At 45.2% G+C, this 23,726-nt stretch overlaps 2 protein-coding genes across 13 annotated transcripts in view; both read right to left on the bottom strand.

Moving 5' to 3' along the window:
- Positions 1-12,525, bottom strand: part of LOC117255886 (spectrin beta chain, non-erythrocytic 1-like) — a 78,530-nt gene extending 66,005 nt beyond the window's left edge. For all 12 annotated transcript variants that reach the window (XR_013490813.1, XR_013490808.1, XR_013490811.1 and 9 more), the window contains exon 1: positions 12,369-12,525. The gene's annotated coding sequence lies outside the window, so the exon portion shown is untranslated. The remainder of the gene's footprint in view (positions 1-12,368) is intronic.
- A 3,983-nt stretch (positions 12,526-16,508) lies between these two features.
- Positions 16,509-23,168, bottom strand: polr3f (polymerase (RNA) III (DNA directed) polypeptide F). Its single transcript, XM_033623286.2, has 9 exons — positions 22,998-23,168; positions 21,846-21,963; positions 21,672-21,739; positions 21,498-21,565; positions 21,032-21,144; positions 20,802-20,945; positions 19,736-19,843; positions 19,375-19,566; positions 16,509-16,714 (listed from the first exon to the last, which is right to left on the bottom strand). Exons 1-9 carry the CDS (start codon positions 23,057-23,059, stop codon positions 16,637-16,639), a joined length of 951 nt encoding a protein of 316 aa, XP_033479177.1. The 5' UTR covers positions 23,060-23,168; the 3' UTR covers positions 16,509-16,636.
- Positions 23,169-23,726: the final 558 nt, after the last annotated feature.

The raw sequence follows: 23,726 nt of genomic DNA, 5'->3' as shown, positions 1-23,726 counted from the left end.
TCACAGCTGAGGAAACAGACAACCCACACAGTCAGGGCAGCAGGTGTGTGTCACCAGTCTGCAGCGGCAGCAGCTGTCTCTCACTTACACACACACACACACACACAGTTGGTTGTACAGTCATGAGTCTAAGATATAGCCATTTGCCCTGTTTTCTGGCTTCTTTACCCTAAGCTAGGCTAAGTGTCTCCCCTGTTTCCCAGCTTCTTTAGGCTAAGCTAAGATAGCTGGTTCCCCTGTTTCCAGGCTTCTTTGCACTAAGCTAAGATAGGTGTAGTGTTGTCACAATACCAAAATCTTTGTTTCGGTACCAATACCAATATGAATTTCGATACTTTTCGATACTCTTCGGTACTTTTCCTAAGGAAAAGTCCTTTTGGATACAAACCTTAAGAACAATAAATAGTAGGGGTGTAACGGTAAAAACAAAATCATGGTTCGGTAAGTACCTCGGTACGGACATCACGGTTTGGTAACTCAAATGTTCCACCAAGTTTGTGTTGTCTCATGTTGTCTCCCTTTGCGATTCATACTTTCTCTTGTCTTTTTTCATGTGCACCAGCTGCGAATGTTGATACAGGTGTTGTCATACACACCACTTGCGCAGTCTGTGCTCCAATAGGAACAAGAAAGGCGTTTGTGTGCATAAATGAGTAAAATAAATTAACTAAATTAATGAATTGAATCAATTTCAAAGTACCGGTATTTTCCAAATGCAGTATAGTACCGTTTGGAATACTCTAGTACCACGGTACTATTTTAGTACCGGTATACTGTGCAACACTAGATAGGTGTTTCCCGTTTCCCAGCTTCTTTACACTAAGCTAGGTTAAGATAAGATAGCGGTTAACCCTGTTTCCAGGCTTCTTTACCCTAAGCTAGGCTAAGATAAGATAAGTGTCTCCTCTGTTTCCCAACTTCTTTACATTAAGCTAGACCTCCACAAACAAAACCATCACTACTGCTTCAGGGGATGTAAACAGGAAGTATAATATTACCATGAAGGAACTCAGTTAGCTAAGAACTACAGTTTGAGCCCTGCTGTCGAACTGATCATCATTAAAAGTGAGCTGAATTATCTCTCAGCAGCTCCTGTTGGCAGTGGACTGATGGAGTGATGGACAGATGGGCTGATAGGCAGATGGACAGAGGGGCAGATGGACTGATGGGCAGATGGACAGATGGACTGATGGACAGATGGAATGATGGGCAGATGGACTGATGGGCAGATGGACTGATGGACAGATGGGCAGATGGACTGATGGGCTGATGGACTGATGGGCTGATGGGCAGATGGGCAGATGGACAGATGGACAGATGGGTTGATGGGCTGATGGACTGATGGGCAGATGGACCGATGGACAGATGGGCAGATGGAATGATGGGCTGATGGGCAGATGGACTGATGGACAGATGGGCAGATGGACTGATGGACAGATGGGCAGATGGACTGATGGGCAGATGGACAGATGGACAGAGGGGCAGATGGACAGATGGGCTGATGGACAGATGGACTGATGACAGATGGACAGATGGACAGATGGGCAGATGGACTGATGGGCTGATGAACAGATGGACTGATGGACAGATGGACTGATGGGCTGATGGACAGATGGATTGATGGACAGATGGACTGATGGACAGAGGGGCAGATGGACTGATGGACAGATGGGCTGAAGGACAGATAGACTGATGGGCAGATGGGCAGATGGACTGATGGGCAGATGGACTGATGGGCTGATGGACTGATGGGCAGATGGACAGATGGACAGATGGACAGATTGACTGATGGACAGATGGGTTGATGGACAGATGGACAGATGGGCTGATGGACAGATGGACTGATGGACTGATGGGCTGATGAACAGATGGACAGATGGACTGATGGGGTGATGAACAGATGGACTGAAGGACAGATGGACTGATGGGCTGAAGGACAGATGGACTGATGGGCTGATGGACAGATGGACAGATGGGCTGATGGACAGATGGACTGATGGGCTGATGGACAGATGGACTGATGGACTGATGGGCTGATGGACAGATGGGCTGATGGACAGATGGGATGATGGACAGATGGACTGATGGGCTGATGGACAGATGGGCAGATGGACTGATGGGCTGATGGACAGATGGACTGATGGACAGATGGGCAGATGGACTGATGGGCAGATGGACAGATGGGCTGATGGACAGATGGGATGATGGACAGATGGACTGATGACAGATGGACAGATGGACAGATGGGCAGATGGACTGATGGGCTGATGAACAGATGGACTGATGGACCGATGGACTGATGGACTGATGGACAGATGGATTGATGGACAGATGGACTGATGGACAGAGGGGCAGATGGACTGATGGGCTGAAGGACAGATAGACTGATGGGCAGATGGGCAGATGGACTGATGGGCAGATGGACTGATGGGCTGATGGACTGATGGGCTGATGGACAGATGGACAGATGGACAGATTGACTGATGGACAGATGGGTTGATGGACAGATGGACAGATGGGCAGATGGACAGATGGACTGATGAACAGATGGACAGATGGACTGATGGGGTGATGAACAGATGGACTGAAGGACAGATGGACTGATGGGTTGAAGGACAGATGGACTGATGGGCTGATGGACAGATGGACAGATGGGCTGATGGACAGATGGACTGATGGGCTGATGGACAGATGGACTGATGGGCTGATGGACAGATGGGCTGATGGACAGATGGGATGATGGACAGATGGACTGATGGGCTGATGGACAGATGGGCAGATGGACTGATGGGCTGATGGACAGATGGACTGATGGACAGATTGACTGATGGACAGATGGGCTGATGGACAGATGGGCAGATGGGCTGATGGACAGATGGACAGATGGGCTGATGGACAGATGGGCTGATGGGATGATGGGCTGATGGACAGATGGACTGATGGGATGATGGACAGATGGACTGATGGGCTGATGGACTGATGGATGTCCAGACTGATGGGCTGATGGATGTCCAGACTGATGGACTGATGGTTGTCCAGACTGATGGACTGATGGATGTCCAGACAGATGGGCTGATGGACAGATGGACTGATGGGATGATGGACAGATGGACTGATGGGCTGATGGACTGATGGTTGTCCAGACTGATGGACCGATGGATGTCCAGACTGATGGGCTGATGGTTGTCCAGACTGATGGACCGATGGATGTCCAGACTGATGGGCTGATGGTTGTCCAGATTGATGGACTGATGGATGTCCAGACTGATGGACCGATGGTTGTCCAGACTGATGGGCTGATGGATGTCCAGACTGATGGGCTGATGGGCAGATGGACAGATGGACTAATGGACAGATGTACAGATGGACTGATGGACAGATGGACTGATGGATGTCCAGAATGATGGACATACAGACTGATGGACTGATGGACATAGAGACTGATGTACATACAGACTGATGGACTGATGGATATAGAGATTGATATACATACAGACTGATGACTAATGGACATACAGACTGATGGGCTGATGGATGTCCAGACTGATGAGCTGATGGATGTCCAGACTGATGGGCTGATGGATGTCCAGACTGATGAGCTGATGGATGTCCAGACTGATGGGCTGATGGATGTCCAGACTGATGGACTGATGGATGTCCAGACTGATGGGCTGATGGATGTCCAGACTGATGGACTGATGGACTGATGGACATACAGACTGATGGACTGATGGACATACAGACTGATGACTAATGGACATACAGACTGATGGACATAGAGACTGATATACATACAGACTGATGACTAATGGACATACAGACTGATGGGCTGATGGATGTCCAGACTGATGGGCTGATGGATGTCCAGACTGATGGACTGATGGACTGATGGACATACAGACTGATGGACTGATGGACATACAGACTGATGACTAATGGACATACAAACTGATGGACTGATGGACATACAGACTGATGGGCTGATGGACATACAGACTGATGGACTGATGGACATACAGACTGATGGGCTGATGGACATACAGACTGATGGACTGATGGACAGATGGACTGATGACTGATGGACATACAGACTGATGGACTGATGGACATACAGACTGATGGACTGATGGACATACAGACTGATGGGCTGATGGACATACAGACTGATGGGCTGATGGACAGATGGACGGATTCTCAGTGAGGTTCTGCAGACTGGTTTCTCTGTGGATCTATGGACGTTTATTCTGGATGGACATCAGAGACAGTGATGTCCTCAGGAAGAGGACGTCACACTGAATCTTAAGACACGTGTCTCATGTCTGTGTGTTCATGTTTCACTGAGTGATGAAGAGGAGGAGAAGGAATAGTTTTCACTCAAACTGCCTCAGTCTGTTTCCTCAGTGCTTTAAAGAACCTTCGGTCCTCCATGATCTGTGTTGCACCTGTCCCTTTACTGCTGCAGTGTCTTTGTGTCATGAGACAGCTGAGGTGTTTGATGGACACACAGCAGCTGCTGTCAGACACACACACTGTGTGTGTGTGTGTGTGTGTGTGTGTGTGTGTGTGTATTTACTGTATGTTTGTGTATTAGATATTAGAGTAACTGCCATGAACAAAATCACAGATGAGGACGATAACAGAGCGAGGAGTTGACTGTTTATGTTCCACAAACAGCAGAAGAAGAATGACATCACTCCACTGAAGAGGGCGTGCGTGCACGCACGCACGCACGCACGCACACACACACACACACACACACACACACACACACACACACACAAAGTCATTTCCTGACCCCACCCTTCCACAAAGAGCAGCTCCATCAGTAAAAACATGATGTAAACATGAAGCTACAGACTGCAGCTGCTTAGCTTAGCTTAGCATAAAGACTGGAAACAGAGGGAAACAGCTAGCCTGGCTCTGCGTGGCTCATGACCTTATTAACATGTTTGTCTTCTGTTTTTCAATAAAACATGTTCATTAATAAACTTCAGAGGAGCTGGCTTCAGATCAAATCTCTCTGAATAAACTCCACTCAACTCGAAACTCAATCTTATTTCTCACGTTTATGAAGCGCACTTTTCACCACATTACCCATGATTCATAGCATTATAGATGTGACTGATGTAAAAGAATAATAACAAGAATCACCACCTTATGGTTGTATGCCTCTGTGTACCAAACAAAAACACTGCAACCGCCACAAGAGCTGGGGCCTGTATCAGGAAGCAGGATTAATGTCTTAGCGAGGTAACTTCAGGGTTGACTCTGGGTTTTCGGTCTCACGAAGCCGGTTCAGTTCTTATCGGGGTAGATCACCATGGTAACTTACTCTGAACGGCTATCCTGCTCCGGAGCAGGGTAAGTTCAGGGTTGAATCTGATCCTATAAAAAGCACCACCCACTGGCCAATCAGCTGTTGATGGCTGACAGAAATGCAGCCCAGTCATGACGGGAAGTTTAATTCATTTGATTGATTTTGATTTGAAAGTTTATTTTGAACATTAAAACAGAAAAGAAAGCAACAACAACAGACAATGAAAAGATTGTTCAAAAAGGAGTGGAAAGAAGTGGAACTTTCATCCCACCCCTTCATAAGAAAGAAACTGATCATTTGCAGACACTTAATAGCACCATTAATTAGTGCCAACATTTTTTGTTGTTGGAGGAAATGATCCCTGTTAAAGATAATGGGCCTAATTGGCAGCTTTGCTGCTGGAAATGTGGAAAGTAGCCTATCATGTCTACACTTCATGGTGTTTGAGGGATTTTCCTTTTTGTTTTTTAAAGAGGGACACTAGCTATATTTTTGTGCAGCTGTTAATTTCTAACACAGCTCAATATCAGGATGATTTTATTCAGACTATCAATTTGGTGTTGATATGATTTAATTGTGGCGTCAGCTTTAAGCTTTATTGTAGCATATAACGTTATGACAAAGAAGACCAATTTATCAGACGCAATGATGTTAGACGATAATTGTAATACACGCAGTTCATCTGTGCAGCATTGATTTCATGGGATTCAAGGGTGTGATCAGTGTCAGATGTACAGGTACAGGTACTGTAGCTACTTGAACCAGTGATGAGTCATTTAACCTGCACATCATTTTATTTGCTGCCTTGTTTTGTCTTGATTTTTCCCTCTCTCCTCCTCTATTTCTTCTTTCCTCACCCGTTTCTTTTTCTTCTCTATCATGTGATTTCATTGATGTTTTGACAGGGGAATTTCTTTGATAAGCTTTTAGTGGCTTCTAACCTCTCCGGCACTTTTCTTTTTTTAATCTTGTAAATGTTATACTGTCTGTTTTTAACATTATGTGCAAATAAACTAATCTAAACTGAAACTAAACATTATTCATCCCGTTATGTGTTGCCACGCATGTTTCCTCCTCCTGCAGCTGCCACGGTGTTGGCCTTTTCTCTAATGTTGCTTTTCTCCCCCTCATATTTTAGTCGAATTAATCTCTGATCCTCACGAGAAATACTTTTTTTTCCCTCACATACGGCGCTCTGTGAGGACGCTCAGTGAGGACGCTCAGTGAGGACGCTCTGTGAGGACGCTCAGTGAGGACGCTCTGTGAGGACGCTCAGTGACGCTCTGTGAGGACGCTCAGTGACGCTGAGTGACGCTACGCTTCTCTCATGATTGTGATTGGTCCGCTGCGTGCGTGTTCACGGCTCTTGATAAAGCAACCCTGGGTTGAGTTACAGAGTTGATATCCAGCGTCGTGATACCGATTATCCTGATTGCCATTGTTAGTCAACCCAGGATAGGTCTGGGTAACCCAGGAAAGGTTGATCTCGCTTCGTGATACAGGCCCCAGGAAGAAAGGAAGTCAAACATGTTGGAAAACTAGAATCCCCACCCCCTGGTTGTATGACTCCGCCCACCAGTCCACCCTGTGGTTGTATGACCCCGCCCACCAGTCCACCCTGTGGTTGTATGACTCCGCCCACCAGTCCACCCTGTGGTTGTATGACTCCGCCCACCAGTCCACCCTGTGGTTGTATGACTCCGCCCACCAGTCCAGTGTCTCTGACAGTCTCCATCCATGTCAGTGAAAACATGGATGCTTCACACACAGAAGATCTATACAATCAGCACAGTTTCAAGATTAGAGTCACCAATTCAGTATCTGACCAAATGTCTCCCCTTCTGTTCTTGAGATATGACGTTAAAACATGATGATGTCACAGTCAAGCTGACCTTTGACCTTTTGACCTTCATTATTTTATCCTGTTAGACATTTGTGTCAAGTTTGGTCAGAATTAGTGAATGAATTCTTCAGTTATGGACAAAACATGTTCTGTGAGGTCACACTGACCTTTGACCTTCTTCAGAGCAGATATTTGTATCAAATTTGAGGAAATTCCCTCGCGGCATTCTTGACATATTGCGTTCATGAGAATGGGACATATCGGACATACAGCCTCCAGCCAGCTGACATCTTATTTAGGTTTTTGTAGTGAAATGAAGTTTTGTGAAGATAATTCCTCATTTTGATTCATGAATCAGCCGCTCAGTCTCAACCGCAGCAAGTCCCCGTCCGGACCAAATATGGAGCGTGGACTGGTGGCTGGAGAGGTGCCAGTTCACCTCCTGGGCACTGCCGAGGTGCCCCTGAGCAAGGAACGGGGCGCCTCACCAAGGGCAGCCCCCTCACTCTGACATCTGTCCACTTCGTGCATGTATAGGTCCTCTTTATGCGTGTGTGTTTGGACCTGTGTGTTAATGACAACAAGAGTGAAAACATTGAATTTCCCCTCAGGGGGATTAATAAAGTATATAAAAAAATGAAGGAAAAAAAAAAAAAAACAGCGTCTGAATCAAGTTCAGCTCAAACTGGCGCCTGCAGTCAGTCTCTCATCAGCTACAATCCAAACTGTTGCCACAGTGGAGCGGTTTTGGTTTTCTTCAGAGACTAACTCTGTCATGTCTCCTCTCGTCATCCCAAAAAACACATGAACTTTCTAGTAAACAAACACAACACACGCCGCTCTGCTCCCTCCACCTCAATGAAATTTGGGCCAAATTTCAAGGGTTTGAAATCCTCACCTAGGAAATGGGACGCCACTCGTCGACAGTAGCCATCAACGCAAAATACACAAGTTAGTACTTAGCTAAAAGTAACTGATAAGTGGTTGAAATAGCATTAGCTAGCTAAAGAAATGGATAACTCTTAAAACCAGTTAGCTACAAGTAAAGTAACATTGACATAGCATTAGTTAGCTAACATTGATGAATAAACAGCTAAAACAGTTAGCTAAAAGTAACTGATAAGCGGCTGAAATAGCATTAGCTAGCAAAGTAATGGGTAACAGTTGGAACCAGTTCACTAAAAGTAACTGCTAAATGTTGAGACAGCATTAGTTACCTAGAAGTAATGAATAAATGGTAGAAACAGTTATAAACAGTAGAAATAGTAATCATTAGCTAGAATAAATGGTTGAAACATTTAGCTAAAAGTAAACAGTCAAAACATCTGATGGGCTGTTAACACAGTAGCCATTTTTTTCTGAATGTTGTTATCAGGATAAATTAAATATTCTCTTGCTTCTGTGTAAAACTAAGATATCCCAACGAATTTCAACATTTTCCATAATTATTGGCAAAGATATATATTTATGGACTTCCTTTCCCGCACCAGTAGCAGCCGTGTTGCTTATTCACATTTAGACATCTGCAGTTCGCAAAGCATTCTGGGAATTTCCTTGTACCACTCTGTTTGGAGCGCCACCTGGAGGGCTGATGAGGGGGATGATTGGGCCTTGATGTCCATCATGTTTCTGATGTTTGAGTCGGACACTGGCTGCTCCTTCAGTCTGTTTATAAACATTATATTAAATCAATCAGGTTGTCATACGGCTTCATGTAATATGAGATGGGGTTAGCGGAGTTATCTTTTCCTGGATTTAACGGCTGCGTAACAGTAAAGTAATTTTCTGAAGTTACCAGACAGCTATTGGTCGTCACCCTCTGACTCATTAGATCCACATTACTGATGATTACTGATGAAAAATCTCATGTTAATATTTGTGAAAGCGCCAACAGTCAGCCTGCAACGCCATCCACATCGATATCGAGGTATTTGGTCAAAAATATTGTGATATTTGATTTTCACCACATCGGCCAGCCCTGCCCAAGAGAGGCTGTTTGTGATCAGACCTTCACAGATATAAACTCAACGTCTCCTGACGGACGACTGAAAGCTTTATTGATCAGCTGATCGGCTCACTAATGGAGTGAGTGTTAGGAAGAGAGGAGCCTCCATCATGGCTTCTTCCATTATTCATGTTAATGAGACTCAGTCGGGGTGAGCTGAGGACACCAACAACTCATCACTATTGATTACAGCTGCTTGTTTCATTAACTCGTCATCATGTAAATATTAAAATGTCAGAATTTACTCAAAGTGATTCTGTGAGTCTGAAACCAGCTCATGTTGGGAGTTTGTACTGGAACCAGTGACTGAGAACCAGTCGTCCATCAGTCAGCGGTTGGTTAACAGACTCACTGTGTCAGTGTCAGAGTAAAGACGTTAACGAGCAGCAGTAACTAATCAATCAATCAATTTTATTTATAAGGCCCAATATCACAAATCACAGTTTGCCTCACAGGGCTTTACAGCATACGACATCCCTCTGTCCTTATGACCCTCACAGCTGATCAGGAAAAACTCCCCAAAAAACCCTTTAACAGGGAAAAAACGGTAGAAACCTCAGGAAGAGCAACTGAGGAGGGATCCCTCTTCCAGGACGGACAGACGTGCAATAGATGTCGTACAGAACAGATCAACATGATAAATTAACAGTAATCAGTATGACACAATGAGACAGAGAGAGAGAGACAGAGAGAGAGAGAGAGAGAGAGACAGACAGACAGACAGACAGACAGACAGACAGACAGAGAGAGAGAGAGAGAGAGAGACAGACAGACAGACAGACAGACAGACAGACAGACAGACAGAGAGAGAGAGAGAGACAGACAGACAGACAGACAGACAGAGAGAGAGAGATGCAGGACAGACGGTAATGACAGTAGCTTACAACAACATTAATGAAAGTAATAATATTATAGTTAATCATAACATATTAATATCTGATAGTATACATGTGTGACAATAATCATATGTGTATAATAACTTTACAAACGACTGTAACAACACTCAGACTGTTAAACTGAACTCTGTCATTACATGTGATCCTGTTACGTTCTGGAAACGTTCCACTCACATTGATTATTTCTGAAAATATTCCCAGAAGACCTCGACAGACAGTGTGTACTTCCTGCCATGGCTGCATTAACACTAATGTGTTCTCCCAGGGTCTCTTAAAGAACCTCCACAGAACATCTGGCCAATGTTCTTTAGAGGTTTGGAAAGCCATTATATGTCAAACTACACACTGCAAACGTTCATGTAAGGTTAGGAAAACGTTCATGTGTTCCAAAATAAGGTTCTTGTACAGTTTCCTAACTTTAACCCCCTGGTTACAGCGTCCGTTTGTTCCCAAATGTCTTCGAACTCATTGACTTTAATCTCAGAACGGGGACGTGGTTTGGGGGATCCACAACAGAATGTTCTGTAGAGGACCTTTGGGACATTAAGAGAACATCTGATGCAGGTAAAACAAACAACACAAGAACCATTAGTGAACACTCTATGTAGAGAACATCCTTTGAAAGCTGGAACCGTGGGAACCTTTGAGAAACCTTCTGGGAATATTCTCTTAAATTTTAAGCAACATTCACAGAACGTTCAAGGAAACCACCGAGAACATTTGTTTTTCGTGATGTATGTACATTGTTCTTAAATGGCTTCCACATTAGGTGGAGGTTAAAGTAACCACACAGGAACCCTGAGGGAACATTACCTAAAATTGTTTATAGGACAATCAGTAGACAAGAAGGACAAGTTCAGTGTGGGAACATAAAGGGAACGTTATACAATTGTTGGGATTTTCTAAAATTTCAAATATTTTTGCAGAACATTCCTGAATTCAAATATTTCCCTAATGTGTCAGTGATGTCATGTGTGTCTTCGAGGACGTTCTACAGTGAAACCTTTGAGGAACGTTAAGGTAACCACACAGGAACACTGATGAACACTCCCCGAGCGTATTTATGTAACAATGAGAGAACGTTTGTTCCAAAGCTGAAACTAATAATCACTCTCATCACTGATGTTAATCTGTCGTCTGTTGTTTTGATTCATTGTTTGTTTGTTTGTTTGTTTGTTTGGTTGATTAAATGTCGGAGAATAATGAAAAATGTTCTTTAAATGTTCTATGAGCTGTTTCATTCGACTGACGACACAAAACCACAAATATAACGTGAAATGATATAAAGGTGTGCTCGTGCTGTTAATCAACACACAGGGCAGGGTTAGCATCAATCACTTATTAATCGACTGTCAAACGTGTTTCTGATTAAACTGATTTTAGAGCTTTCAAAATGAAAACTATGAGAACGTTACGAGGACGTTACGAGGACGTTTCTTCTCTTAACATTAGAAAACATTCCCACAACTAAACACTGTGGTCAGAAACACTGGGAGCAGAGTTGAGGAGATCAACAGTCCGGAGCTGCACCCTGGTTTTAGGGTGGGGGTGTCCGTAGATCTGCCCGGGCCCCTCCCGGGCTGCAGCCGGCCCTGCGTGACAACATCACGGCTGTGTGGAGCTCTACAGACCGTGGAGGATCCACCGAGCAGGAACGAGAGCGGACCTCAATGTTTGTGTTTGCAAAGAGTCACGTAACGTGAGGGAAACGTTCCCACAACCACAACACGTATCCTGGCGGGCTTGAGACGGAGGCCTGGCTCGTTCCGGTCCTCACCCCGACCACCACCGGCCTGCAGAGCCTCCCACAGCCGGCCACATCCCGCTCATTCTACCGCTAAAAATACACCGCAAATGTGCGTTGTGTATTGTCCTGAACACGAACACACACACACACACACACACACACACACACACACACACACACACACACACACACACATACACACACACCTCCTCCTCCTCCCGCGGCCACGCCTGTTTTTGCGTCCATGCATGGCGCACCGTTATTATCCTCCATCCTCCTGCCGAGCCTAATGGCTGCTGGCGGGGCGGGGGACGAGCAGCGGGCATGCGGGCTGAGGCGCACCGTGGAGCGGCTACAGAGAGCGGATGAGGCCGGGAGAGAGGAGCGGGCCTCCGGGGGGACTCTCTGCTCCAGACCGGAGCAGAAGAGTCCGATCACCCGGATCCAGCCGCGTCTCCTCCGACATGAAGTTTGTGGAGGATCGCAGCACAGCTCCAATCACAGCACAGCCACAAAAGAGACAGAGTAGAAGGCAGCAGAGACACAGAGGAGAAGCTTACCTGCTCCGGAGATCAAACTTCAGCTGAGGAAGAGCAGTCCGCAAACAGTCCGACAGGAGAGGACAGAGAGACGGACAGACAGACAGGAGGGAGGGAGCTGCTGCTGCTGCTGCTGCTGCTGCAGGGAATGACGGGAAAGAATCCGCACTGCCCCCCCCCCTCCTCCCCCCTCCTCCTCTTCTTCCTCCTCCTCTTCTTCTTCCTCCTCCTCTTCTTCTTCCTCCTCCTCTCTCTCCCTCCCCTCAGTCATCAGCTCGGGTCTAAATCAAACTCACATCCTGGTTTTTATCTTTTATTCTTTGAGTGTTTACTCCGAAATCTTTGAGGAGCCAATCACAGTGTAGCGCCTCCTGCAGGCTGTACACGTCACTGCAGCCACAACATGAACAAACATCCTGATCAGTGCTCACAGTGTGAGCAGTTTGTCCTGATGGGGGCGCTACAGAGACGATGTCCAGGGTTCATCCTCTGAGGAGCAGGAGCGTTAATTCATCATCATGATGAAGATGATTATTTATAATGATGACTCCTCGTGACGAGCATCCAGACCTTACACACTGACTGCTAACAACATTATACACTCTTTGACTGTTAGTAAACACAGTGACGTTTGTTGGTGGGCGGGGCTTAGCTGGAGGCAAAACAGTTAGCTAGCGCTAGCTAACAAGTTGTGTTGTCTTGTTTTAGACGATGGAGGAAGATGATGTGAGTGGTGCGTTCAGAAACACTCATTGTGAGTGTGGGAGCGCACTCTGACACAAACTGGAGCGTTGATAAATTGGGAGCGCTGTCTGAATGTAGCGTTGGGTTATCCAGAGCAGCGCACTCTCAGAGTGGCAGAGCGCACTCTGGACACTCTGTCTGTGGAGACGGAGCAGCAGAGCGCCGAGCGGAGTGAATGTGTGATTAACTTAACCGTTGGTTCATTCATGTAGAAATATAACGCTGCGTTTCTTCCACCAACAGGGCTCTCATTTTAGTGTAGAGCGTCAGACTGAATTTACCAACGCACCATGTCAGGTCACTCACTCTCCGGGACCGCCAGTGTTACTGGAATAAGTAAACACTGACCAACGGGACCAGACTGGCCGACCCGTATGCTCTCACTCAGTGGATGGATGATGTCACAGGAAGCCAATCTTACAAAGAAGGACCACACTTGTTTGTTTTGCTATGGAAGCTAACGTTAGCTAATGTGCTAAAAAGTTAGCGTTGCAGAGAAATCCAATCTTCCTCTTAATCCCTCCCCAGTTTCTGATGAGGTGGACATGATAACCCTTAATACACATAACCTTATTCATCCCTACAACAGGAAATACTTTTTCCCTAACCTGATATGAAGTGTGCGCTGCACATGTGAGCATTTTTGATGATGGCCTCCGTCCAGTCCTTTGGTCTTATCACATTTAACCATAGTTGTCTTTGTTTTTGTTGACGGGCAGTGGCGGCTGGTTTTGAGCCATGACTCCTTCTATTCTGGCTCCCAATAACACAACAAGACAAACACATTTTAACACTCCTGTGGAGCCTACAGCCCTGTGGGGGAGAGGCAGCTGCACCTCCAGCTGATCACATGATGTCACTGTGATGTCATCGTGACTCAGACACTAAAAGGGTCTTAATTTAATTTAAACTCATGCTGCCGACCGTCACCAAATGTAGAAACAACTTCCCTCTGTGTTTTCATCTTGTGACACTGACTCTCAGTGAATGTCACTTGCAGGGGCGGAGTTTTGATTTCATGTGTTGGGGGCGGGGCCACAGTCAGTACAGGTACACAGGTACCAGGTAGAACACAACAACATCTTTCCTCAAAATTTTGGGACGTTCCCTTCAATAAATGGAGGATCGTAGAGATCCCTTCAGTTTTTGGGGAAATCAAAGTGAAATAAATTTTGCTGACTGAATGTCGTCTGATAAAAAGTGTTCTAATGTGTGTGTTCTAGTAGCTGTGATAAACCACCAGTGTGAAAACAAAATCCAAAGTGCTGACGTTTTGGTTTGAAGGAATCAAACCGCATTTCAAACAACAGTAAACATCACACTGCATAATAATATAATGAAGTATTAATCAGGGGCGAGGAAAATCGATACAGCAAAGTATCACAATATTTTTGTGTGGCAGTTTCGTATCTTCACGCACAGTTATTAATATGACAAATTAAACTTTAGTCTGACGTGAGATGAACAGACCCAAAACTTTTAGTTTTTCCTTCAGGGACAAAATTTGCAGCTTAACAAAGGTAATAAATCACAACATATTTTATCACAATACTCAGCACAAAGCAACATATTTAAAATCACAATAATACTGTACGATGGATCCTTCGTTTAGACGTGGACAAATGGACCAGACAACGCTGCAAACACATTCTGTGGTTTCAACAACGCTCTAGTGTAGTTAGAGAACTTTAGAAAGTTGCATTTAAGAAGCTTAATGAAGAACGAGGGAACCACAGAAGAACCATTAGTGGCCGTTGTCTGAGGGTTTTTATGTAACGCTCTGTGGAGAACATCCTTCGAGACTTGCAACCATGAGAATGAACCCTCAACTTTAAAGCAACATTCACAGAACATTCCTGAAAACCACCGACAGTATTTGTTCTTTTTGTGATGCACAGTGTTCTTATGTGGTTCCTGGGATGTTCTTTTAACATTAGAAGAACACAGATTATTGGAACGTGGTTCATGGTTCCACTCATTAGCTGGAGGTTAAAGAAACCACATAGGAACACCAAGAGAACGTTACAGGAGTATTCGACCAAATATTGGGGACTAACAGTTTTCCATATGTGCTCACTCGAACTTTTTCATTTCCTTAAAAAACGTTCCTAGTGCAGTAAGAGAACATTAGAACGTTGCATACAAGCTGTCATGGATGTAAAAGGAACTACAGAAGAACCATTAGTGACCGTTCCCTGAGGGTTTTTATGTAAACTAAGGTAAGATAAGGTTCTCGTACAGTTTTCCTAGATTTATCTCTCTGGTTGTTACAGCGTCTGCTAGTTCCCAAATGTCTCACGGCTCGCTGAGTTCAATTTTAGAACGTGAACGTGGTTTAGGGGAACCACAAGAGAGCGTTCGTAGAGACTCTCAGTTACAACCACTGGAACTTTGAGGGAACATTACAGGAATGCTTTTTGTCTTAACTTTAGTAATTAACAAAGAACATTCCTGAAAACCAAATATTCCTCTAGGATGTTCTTCTGACATTAGCAGAACCACACAGGAACCCTGAGGGAACGTTCCTCGAAGGTGTTAATGAAACAATTAGAGGACAAGAACAAGTTCAGCATGGAAACGTCAAGGGAACGTCACGATTGTTGGGATTCTCCAAACTTTGGATTATTTCTAGAACATTCCTGAAACCAAATATTGCTGTCTGGAAGTTTCTCATATTTGTTCTCAGGAAGGTTTTCCTAATGTATCACTGACGTTGTGTTTGTCTTTGAGGATGTTCTTCTAATATTATCAAAACGTTTGACAGTAGAACCTTTAAGGAACGTTCTCCAGAGGTTTTGTGAAGGTAGCCACACAGGTACACTGGTGAATGAAACATTGAGAGAACGTTGTTTGTGGCGCTGAAACTGAACGCTGAACTTTTCGTCGTCTGTTGTTTGTTCAGTTAAATGTCTGAGTGGAACCATCAGAGGACGTTTTGACGAAAACAATGAAAAGGAACGGCTCCGATTCTATGGCATCGCATCAGTGGTGGTGAGAGCTGCCGAGGCTGATGGGTAGTGTAGTCTTTATGGCAGAGACCCAGCAGGTGGAAGCGTGGAGTGTTTGTGTCTGATGAGCAGGAGCTGAGTTCCTGAGCGGTCAATATGAGAACATGAGAACATGTTGTGTAAAGTGAGCCGTGCTGACGGTCAGCACTGAGCCCATTACGCTCTGATGGAGCACTTTAACCATGTCTGATGGAAAACACTAACGAGAGCTGTGATTGGATAAACACACTCAGAGTGCATCAGAGAACACCAGCCTCATACCTGAGTGCTGCTGTCGGGACTGTTCTCATATCCATTCATTATTTAGTCCACAAACGTCCTGAATACTTAAAGGGTCAGTACACCACATCAAACAACACACTGTCACACTCTGCTGTGATGAGTTCAGGTTAGAAGCCACAACGACACATTTCTCATTCCTGCTTTTATTAAACTTCGCAATAAATACAAAAAATAACTGAGGTGGATCACAGAGCGCCGGGAAAATAGAGTCAAAGTTTCCTCACAGAGAAAAGAACAGAGAGACGAGAGCAGCCGTCAGAAGTCCAACCACTCCGTCATGTAGATACAGTTGGACGGAGAGATTTCTCCTCCTTCGTGACAGTCGTCAAACACCTGAGGACAAAAGACAGGAAGTCAGCGCTCAGCTATGGAAACCCTTTCACACGGTCCTTTAGAACTCAACGCATGCAGACAGCTGTTGGATCACGGGTTCAGACTACACAACATGTTTGTCCAGTGGCGGTTCTAGCCTAAATGGCGCCCTGGGCGACACCCCCCTTGAAGGTCAAGTTCATTTTATTTACAGTTATTTCCTATTAAGCTCCAGATCTCAACAGAAGTATCAGGATCCGCTACTGTGTTTGTGTGTTCCTACAGGTGACTGTGGAGTCATAAACCTGTCTGTGACTTGGCCGACAGACATGACTGACTACATGTTGGTCCACCACCAATCATCACTTTGGTTGATGCGGTCTTCAAAGGCGGCGTGCTTTGAAGACCGCATCACTTGAACTGAGACACAGCTCATGACAGTCACTGAATCCTCCACAGGAAGTTCCTGTAAATGTTTCACAATAAAAGCCTCTTTACAAAAAGAAGGGATTCTCTCAGCTGAAATGATGAGGGGCTTTTAATTTGAAACAGAAACAGGAAGTTTTGAGTTTAAACTCTTTATATCCTCCATTATGAAGAAAGAACATTCTTTGCTAGCTTGATGCTAATGGCAGTACTCAGCGGGTTGATAAAGTGCCTCTGCTGTTTCCTTTTTACTCTGTGTGCTAACGTCCCCACAGGAAATATCTGAAAGGCTGGGCTGTTGTTGTCCTACAGTTTCCATGGCAACAGATCGCTCTGTGTTCCTATTGGTCAAAATGACGGCTGTGACGGGAGAAGAAAATCAAACATGCAAGCCTTTCTGTGGGGACGTCGTGAGGCGTCTCAGATGTGGCATCAGTTGTCGTTAATTATGACACACTACACAAGCAGGATGTGATAGCAAAAAAAAAAAAATCCTAAGCCTGAATTTTTTTCCAGGTTGAGGCACGAGGAATGGGTCATCATTCCCCCGTATTGACGTATTACAAAAGTGGACGGCGATAAAACGGCGAGAGCGAGGCGGCTGCAGTTTTTAGAGCCAGGCGCTGCAGTTGCTCTCCACCGACTGCACCGCCTGGCTCTCACCTGATCTAACAGCTGATTGGTTCAGATGTCGACCCAACAAGATGACGTTTAGATAAACTTTTTGTTGAATTTCAGAGATTTAAATTGTATTTGTCTGATCTGAAGGTTTATTCTGTGACAGAAACATGTTGTGTGACTGATGAAGGTGAAGTTCATAAACCACACAGAGTCTACTGTGTATTAACACTGTTTAACATCACAGACTGGTGGTCAGTGGGATGTGAGGACTCTAAACTAACATGTGTACAGATGTGAAGCCCTGACTGTATTTGACTGAGCCTTAATGAAAGCTGTTGTCTTGTATAAAATATGAAGCTTACAGTCTCTGTTGCCATGGCGACAGGTCAAACTGATATGATGCTGATTTACAGCAGAGTTCATGAACCATGAACATAAACTACAGATCACCTGTAAAACATTTTAATAAATTAATCTATCATAATAAAAACAACTGGAGACTGAGAACAAACTGATATATGAGTCTGATCACTTTAATGAATTGACATCATTCCAGACAGGATGTGAGTGTGTCTGTGACTTCTTGTACGGACTGAAGGCTGCTGGAAACTGTCGGGAAACTGTCCGACTTCACCGCAGCTTTTTGTCAACCCCCCCCCCCCGCTGCAGCCGCCTGCTCTCGTCTACTGTCCAGGCGAGGCGCAGTTCATCTCCAACGAGCCTATTAACAAGACAACGCGGTCTGTCAGCGGTGACTGCGGCTCCTGGTAAACGCGTTACGTGTTTTATTGCACGCACAGCGGCTTTATGAGCGGGGTCTAATTCATGCTGTGATAGGACTGTCTTGCCGCTGGTTGCATACATCAATTTATGTGTCCGTCTGTGCCTCTTCTAGCCACGCCCAACGCCATTTAATTTTGAGTCCTTTATCGACTATCAGGACGTTTTCCCAGGTTTCATTAACTTACTTTGCATCTTGATGAGAGAGTCTACGGCACGGGCTCCACTACAATCTGAAGTTGGCTCTGAACCAAATCTGTTCCTGCCCCCAAGACCTGCCCCCGCTCTACTTCTGATTGGCTAGTAGCCTAACTTTGGTCTGGTTGAGAGCGAGAGGTCTCTGTTTAAACTGTCTGCGACACCGCACACATATATCCCACATCAACTTTTTTTTTTCCCCTGGCCACACGCCGGAAATCCGGCACGGTGCCGGATGCCCATCACCCCTGCATGAGATGAAACCATGGATTATGGTGGACAACACCCATTGTCGTTCACGATGTGAGCCGACACCGTATGATGCCATGTCAGGCTGTGGTCAGGCTGATATCGTGGAGTCTGTTACATTCAGGTTCTTCATCTGATTATTGACATTTGCAAAGGATGAAATGAGTGACGTCCCCGCGACGTCTCTTGACAGCAGAGAACACTGTGACAGCTTGGATGTTGGATTTGTTCTCGGTGAGCCTCCATCATTACTGAGTCTGAGTGTTTGTGAAGAGAACTGCCGACAACGTAAAAGCATCAAAGACCATTCAGACATAGGACGAATCCTCTCACTCGTCTGATTGGACAGCATCGGGCTCTGTGGCGGCACATCACTAACTCTATGAACAGTGGTGTAGATGTGTTACCGGGCAGAGTCCGCAGGGCGTCCTGACGAGGCCGGTGGGTTGGATGACAGCGTTGACACCACGGTAAAGTTTCATCTGTCCATCCACGCTACCCACAGTTCCCTCCTTGGCGGCGATGACAGTCATCTCCACCTTCCCGTCATAGATCAGCGTGTTCAGGATGGTCTCGATGTCGTCCATGGACAGATCCACCTGCAGTCAAACACCTGTCAGTTAACCTGAGAGTGACGGCAGTAGAGTCAAAAACCAGCTCTGACGTGACCTGAGTCACATTCACATACAAAGTAAAACATGCGGATCAGCAGGTCAGTGTCTGTGGTGTGTGAGGTCATAAAAGGGGGCGTGACTGTGACAGCATCACCTTGCTGATTCCCAGCTCACAGATGTACTTCCAGACTTCATGCGAGGTGGCGAAGGAGCTGTTCCTCTGAACCATGGGACTCTGTTTGCTGTCTCTCGCTGCTTCAGCCTGAACACACAACACAGTCATGTGACCAACAGAAACATCTGAACCATCAGCAGCTGACCATGTGACCCAACAGGACGTGTCGTCATGAGCAACAGAGCGAGTGAGCTTTGATAGCATTTCTAAAAAAAAAACGTTAGCTTAAGGTGAAATGGTTGTTGACTCTGCTGCAGGGCAGAGAAAACAGTGCGACAGTGGCAGCAGGATGACCCTTTTATGGTCGGAGTCACGATGACATCACAGTGACATCATGTGATCAGCTGGAGGTGCAGCTGCCTCTCCCCCACAGGGCTGTAGGCTACACAGGAGTGTTAAAATGTGTTTGTCTTGTTGTGTTATTGGGAGCCAGAATAGAAGGAGTCATGGCTCAAAACCAGCCGCCACTGCCCGTCAACAAAAACAAAGACAACTATGGTTAAATGTGATAAGACCAAAGGACTGGACGGAGGCCATCATCAAAAATGCTCACATGTGCAGCGCACACTTCATATCAGGTTAGGGAAAAAGTATTTCCTGTTGTAGGGATGAATAAGGTTATGTGTATTAAGGGTTATCATGTCCACCTCATCAGAAACTGGGGAGGGATTAAGAGGAAGATTGGATTTCTCTGCAACGCTAACTTTTTAGCACATTAGCTAACGTTAGCTTCCATAGCAAAACAAACAAGTGTGGTCCTCCTTTGTAAGATTGGCTTCCTGTGACATCATCCATCCACTGAGTGAGAGCATACGGGTCGGCCAGTCTGGTCCCGTTGGTCAGTGTTTACTTATTCAAGTAACACTGGCGGAACATGGTGTTGTACTGTAACCCTGCCACAGAGGAGAACCCTTTCCTTTGTCATAAGGCTCAGGTCTTGATCCTGTCACAGTTCAGTGAAACCACTTGTGTCATTTCTTGTCATTAATTGACATTAATAAATAACCTGTGAGATCATCAGCTGTTTAAATAAAGTTTGTAGTACCTTGCTCTGCAGGAACTTGAAGCACTGCTGGTTGAGAACTTCAACAAACTCAGACTCAAAGTCCTGGTCGCTGTACCAGGCGCCCCCCGTCACAGAGCGGTCCGGCTGCAGGTTGTACAGCATGTACACCTTCTTCTTAGACGCCTGCACACAACAAACATGGAGCTGTCAGAGAGGAAACCTTGTATGTCCACAGGCTCAGCTGATGATGGGCTCCGTTTTAAACTCACGGCAACAGATTTGACGGCTTTGATGAGTTTCTTGCTCTCCAGGTTCTTCAGGATCTTGTTGATCTCAGTCAGAGGAAGGTTACTCTTAAAGCGGATGTCTCTGCTCCAGATCCCTGCGGCACAGAACCAGATCAGACCAGCTGCTGAGTGTTTCACCAAGGCAGGTGTTCATGTTAAAGGGCAACTTCAGTATTCTTACACCTGGACTCTACTGGCTCATGTCTTTGTGTGTGTGTGTGTGTGTGTCTGTGTGTCTGTGTCTGTGTGTCTGTGTGTGTGTCTGTGTGTCAGATTCCACTGCTGGCCTCACTAAACTCAAGACCAGCCACTGTTGTCCATTGTCTCTACACATGTGTCGTCAGTCACAGGGAAACACTGGAGAGGGGCTTATTCACGCCGTAGAAACAGCAGATGTTGCAGGTAACTTCCTGTGTGGAGCTTCAGGTGTTGTGCTGTAGTTTGTTACCTTTGTTTCCTGCGTCCTCGATGATCTGATAAACCAGTTTCTCCTGGTTGTCTGAACCTTTCATCTTACTGCAACACAACCAGAAGAGGAAGAAGAGAGCAGGAGGCTGACGGGAGCTCTTCAGGTTCAAAGACACAGACATGTTACACTCACAGGTGTGTCAGGTGTGTTTACCTGGCGCTCTGCCCGTCCTTCAGTCTGTACAGGAGACCTGAGCTGTTCCTCAGCAGGTCCAGCTGACCCTGGAACAGGTCAACACATCAATCAATAATCACGCCGATCAGAAACACAGCGCCGTGCGGCCAATCAGGAGAGAGGAATGAGCGGCGCTGCAGTGCTCAGACTGACCAGTGACAGCAGCTTGTTGATGGCCATGGCTCTCTGCTGAGGCTCCAGGTGAGGCATGTCGTTCTGAATCACCTGGTCTGTGATACCGTGAGGGAACTGCTGACACAGCTGTTTGATCCTGTAACGACGAATTGATTAACTGATTGATTGAAAAGGAAAAATATCTAAATCCTCGTTCCAGCTTGTAAAACACAAATGTTTCCTGGTTTCTCTGAAAATAAACTGAATCTGTGTGTTTGTGGTCAAATCAAACATCTGAGGACACTTTGACATGTTATTGACCAAACAATCAATCGATTCATCAGGACAATAACCAACACATCAGGGCTGTAACAGTGAGGTTACTATCATCAGCTGTAATGACCCTCAGAGGTCCGGAAACAGAACGGCTTCCTGGTTAAACAAAGACTTCATTACACCTGAAACATGAACACAAAACTAAATGTGTTCCTGAGCAGAGGGAGGATTTATGGAGTCAAGTTCAATCCATTGTTGTCCAACAGGTAGAAAATATAAAAGACAGTTTAAAGATGTGTCACATCACGCAGGAGAGTTCCACTCATTACAGACAAATAAAAAGAGACTAAATGTGTGTGTGGTAATAAAACCCTCACACATTCAAACTGAAAACTAGTTTATGACTTTTAATGCCGACATGTTTATAAAAACTGAATTCAAGGCAAATCAGAATCTTTTAAGAACCTGCATTTTTATACTTCAGTACTTTCTGCTGTACCCAGCTCACCTTTCAGCCACACTCAGTTTAAAGCGATCACCACTGTTCACTCGCGTGTTGGCGACATTTAACCAGTTATTAAACTGGACTGAATCTACACGAACAATACTTTAATTCGGCAACACATTCAAACCACCAAACAGAGCGGTTAGCAGCGAGCCCACCACACTCCTCTGTTTAAAATGTTCAGATTTTAGTGACGGGAGGACCTGGGCGTGCTGTCGCAATGCCGAATTCACAACACATTCACTACAATTCGGACAATGTATTAATTCACCTCACACAGCCGCTGCATTCACGGAGACAAGCGAGTAAACACTAAATTCGTCAGAATTTGTACGGAGTTCGGCGCACGGGTCTCCGGTGAGCGGCACCACCGGCTCAGCGGTAAAGCGGGTTCCCGCCGCCGGACTGACCTGTTCTCCACCTCCGCGGGGTCTGACAGGTTCGCCTCCTTCTTCACTTTGACTTCTGCCATCTTTAAAGCTCTTGTGTTTGTTTTCTGACTGTTAGGTAGCCTGTTAGCCTGTTAGCCTGTTAGCCTGTTAGCATGTGAGCTAATGTTGTGTCAGACAGGCATGCTACGTCAGGGTCCTCAAGAGTCAGCTGTCCGCGGGAGCGTCCTGAAAACTGCCTGTTCAAAACTCATGGTGCGGTAGAAATAAATCAATACACAAAAGATTTAACATTCAGTGTCCTCAGTGTTTGTACATCACAATCAGAATCAGTTTATCACCACACACACACACACACACACACACACACACACACATATATATATATATATATATATACATATATATATATATATATATATATATATATATATATATATATATAAAAATCTCGCTGGAATGATGTTGTAGAAAAAGAAGTGTTGGGGACTGTTCGTCAGTTGTGAAGGGGAAATCATTCTCTCACTGGGGAGGAACACATGTTTTTTTATTTTGGGTTGGGGGAGGGACATACAACTTTTAATGGGCGTGTTTTCTTTAAAGAATTTGGTGATTTATTTATTTATTTTAAAGATTTTTTGGTGATTTTTTTTCTTTTTTTTCTCCCTTAATTTCCAATTTGTTTTTTTTTTCCCTTAAAAATGTTTGGTGATTTTTTTTTTTCTTTCTTTACAAGGCAAAGGTGGGCTT

This window comes from Epinephelus lanceolatus, chromosome 3 (genome assembly GCF_041903045.1).
Source record: "Epinephelus lanceolatus isolate andai-2023 chromosome 3, ASM4190304v1, whole genome shotgun sequence".
Classification (NCBI taxonomy): Eukaryota; Metazoa; Chordata; class Actinopteri; order Perciformes; family Serranidae; genus Epinephelus; species Epinephelus lanceolatus.
The sequence above is the reverse complement of the archived record's forward strand: the minus strand, read 5'-3'. Positions and strand labels throughout refer to the sequence as shown.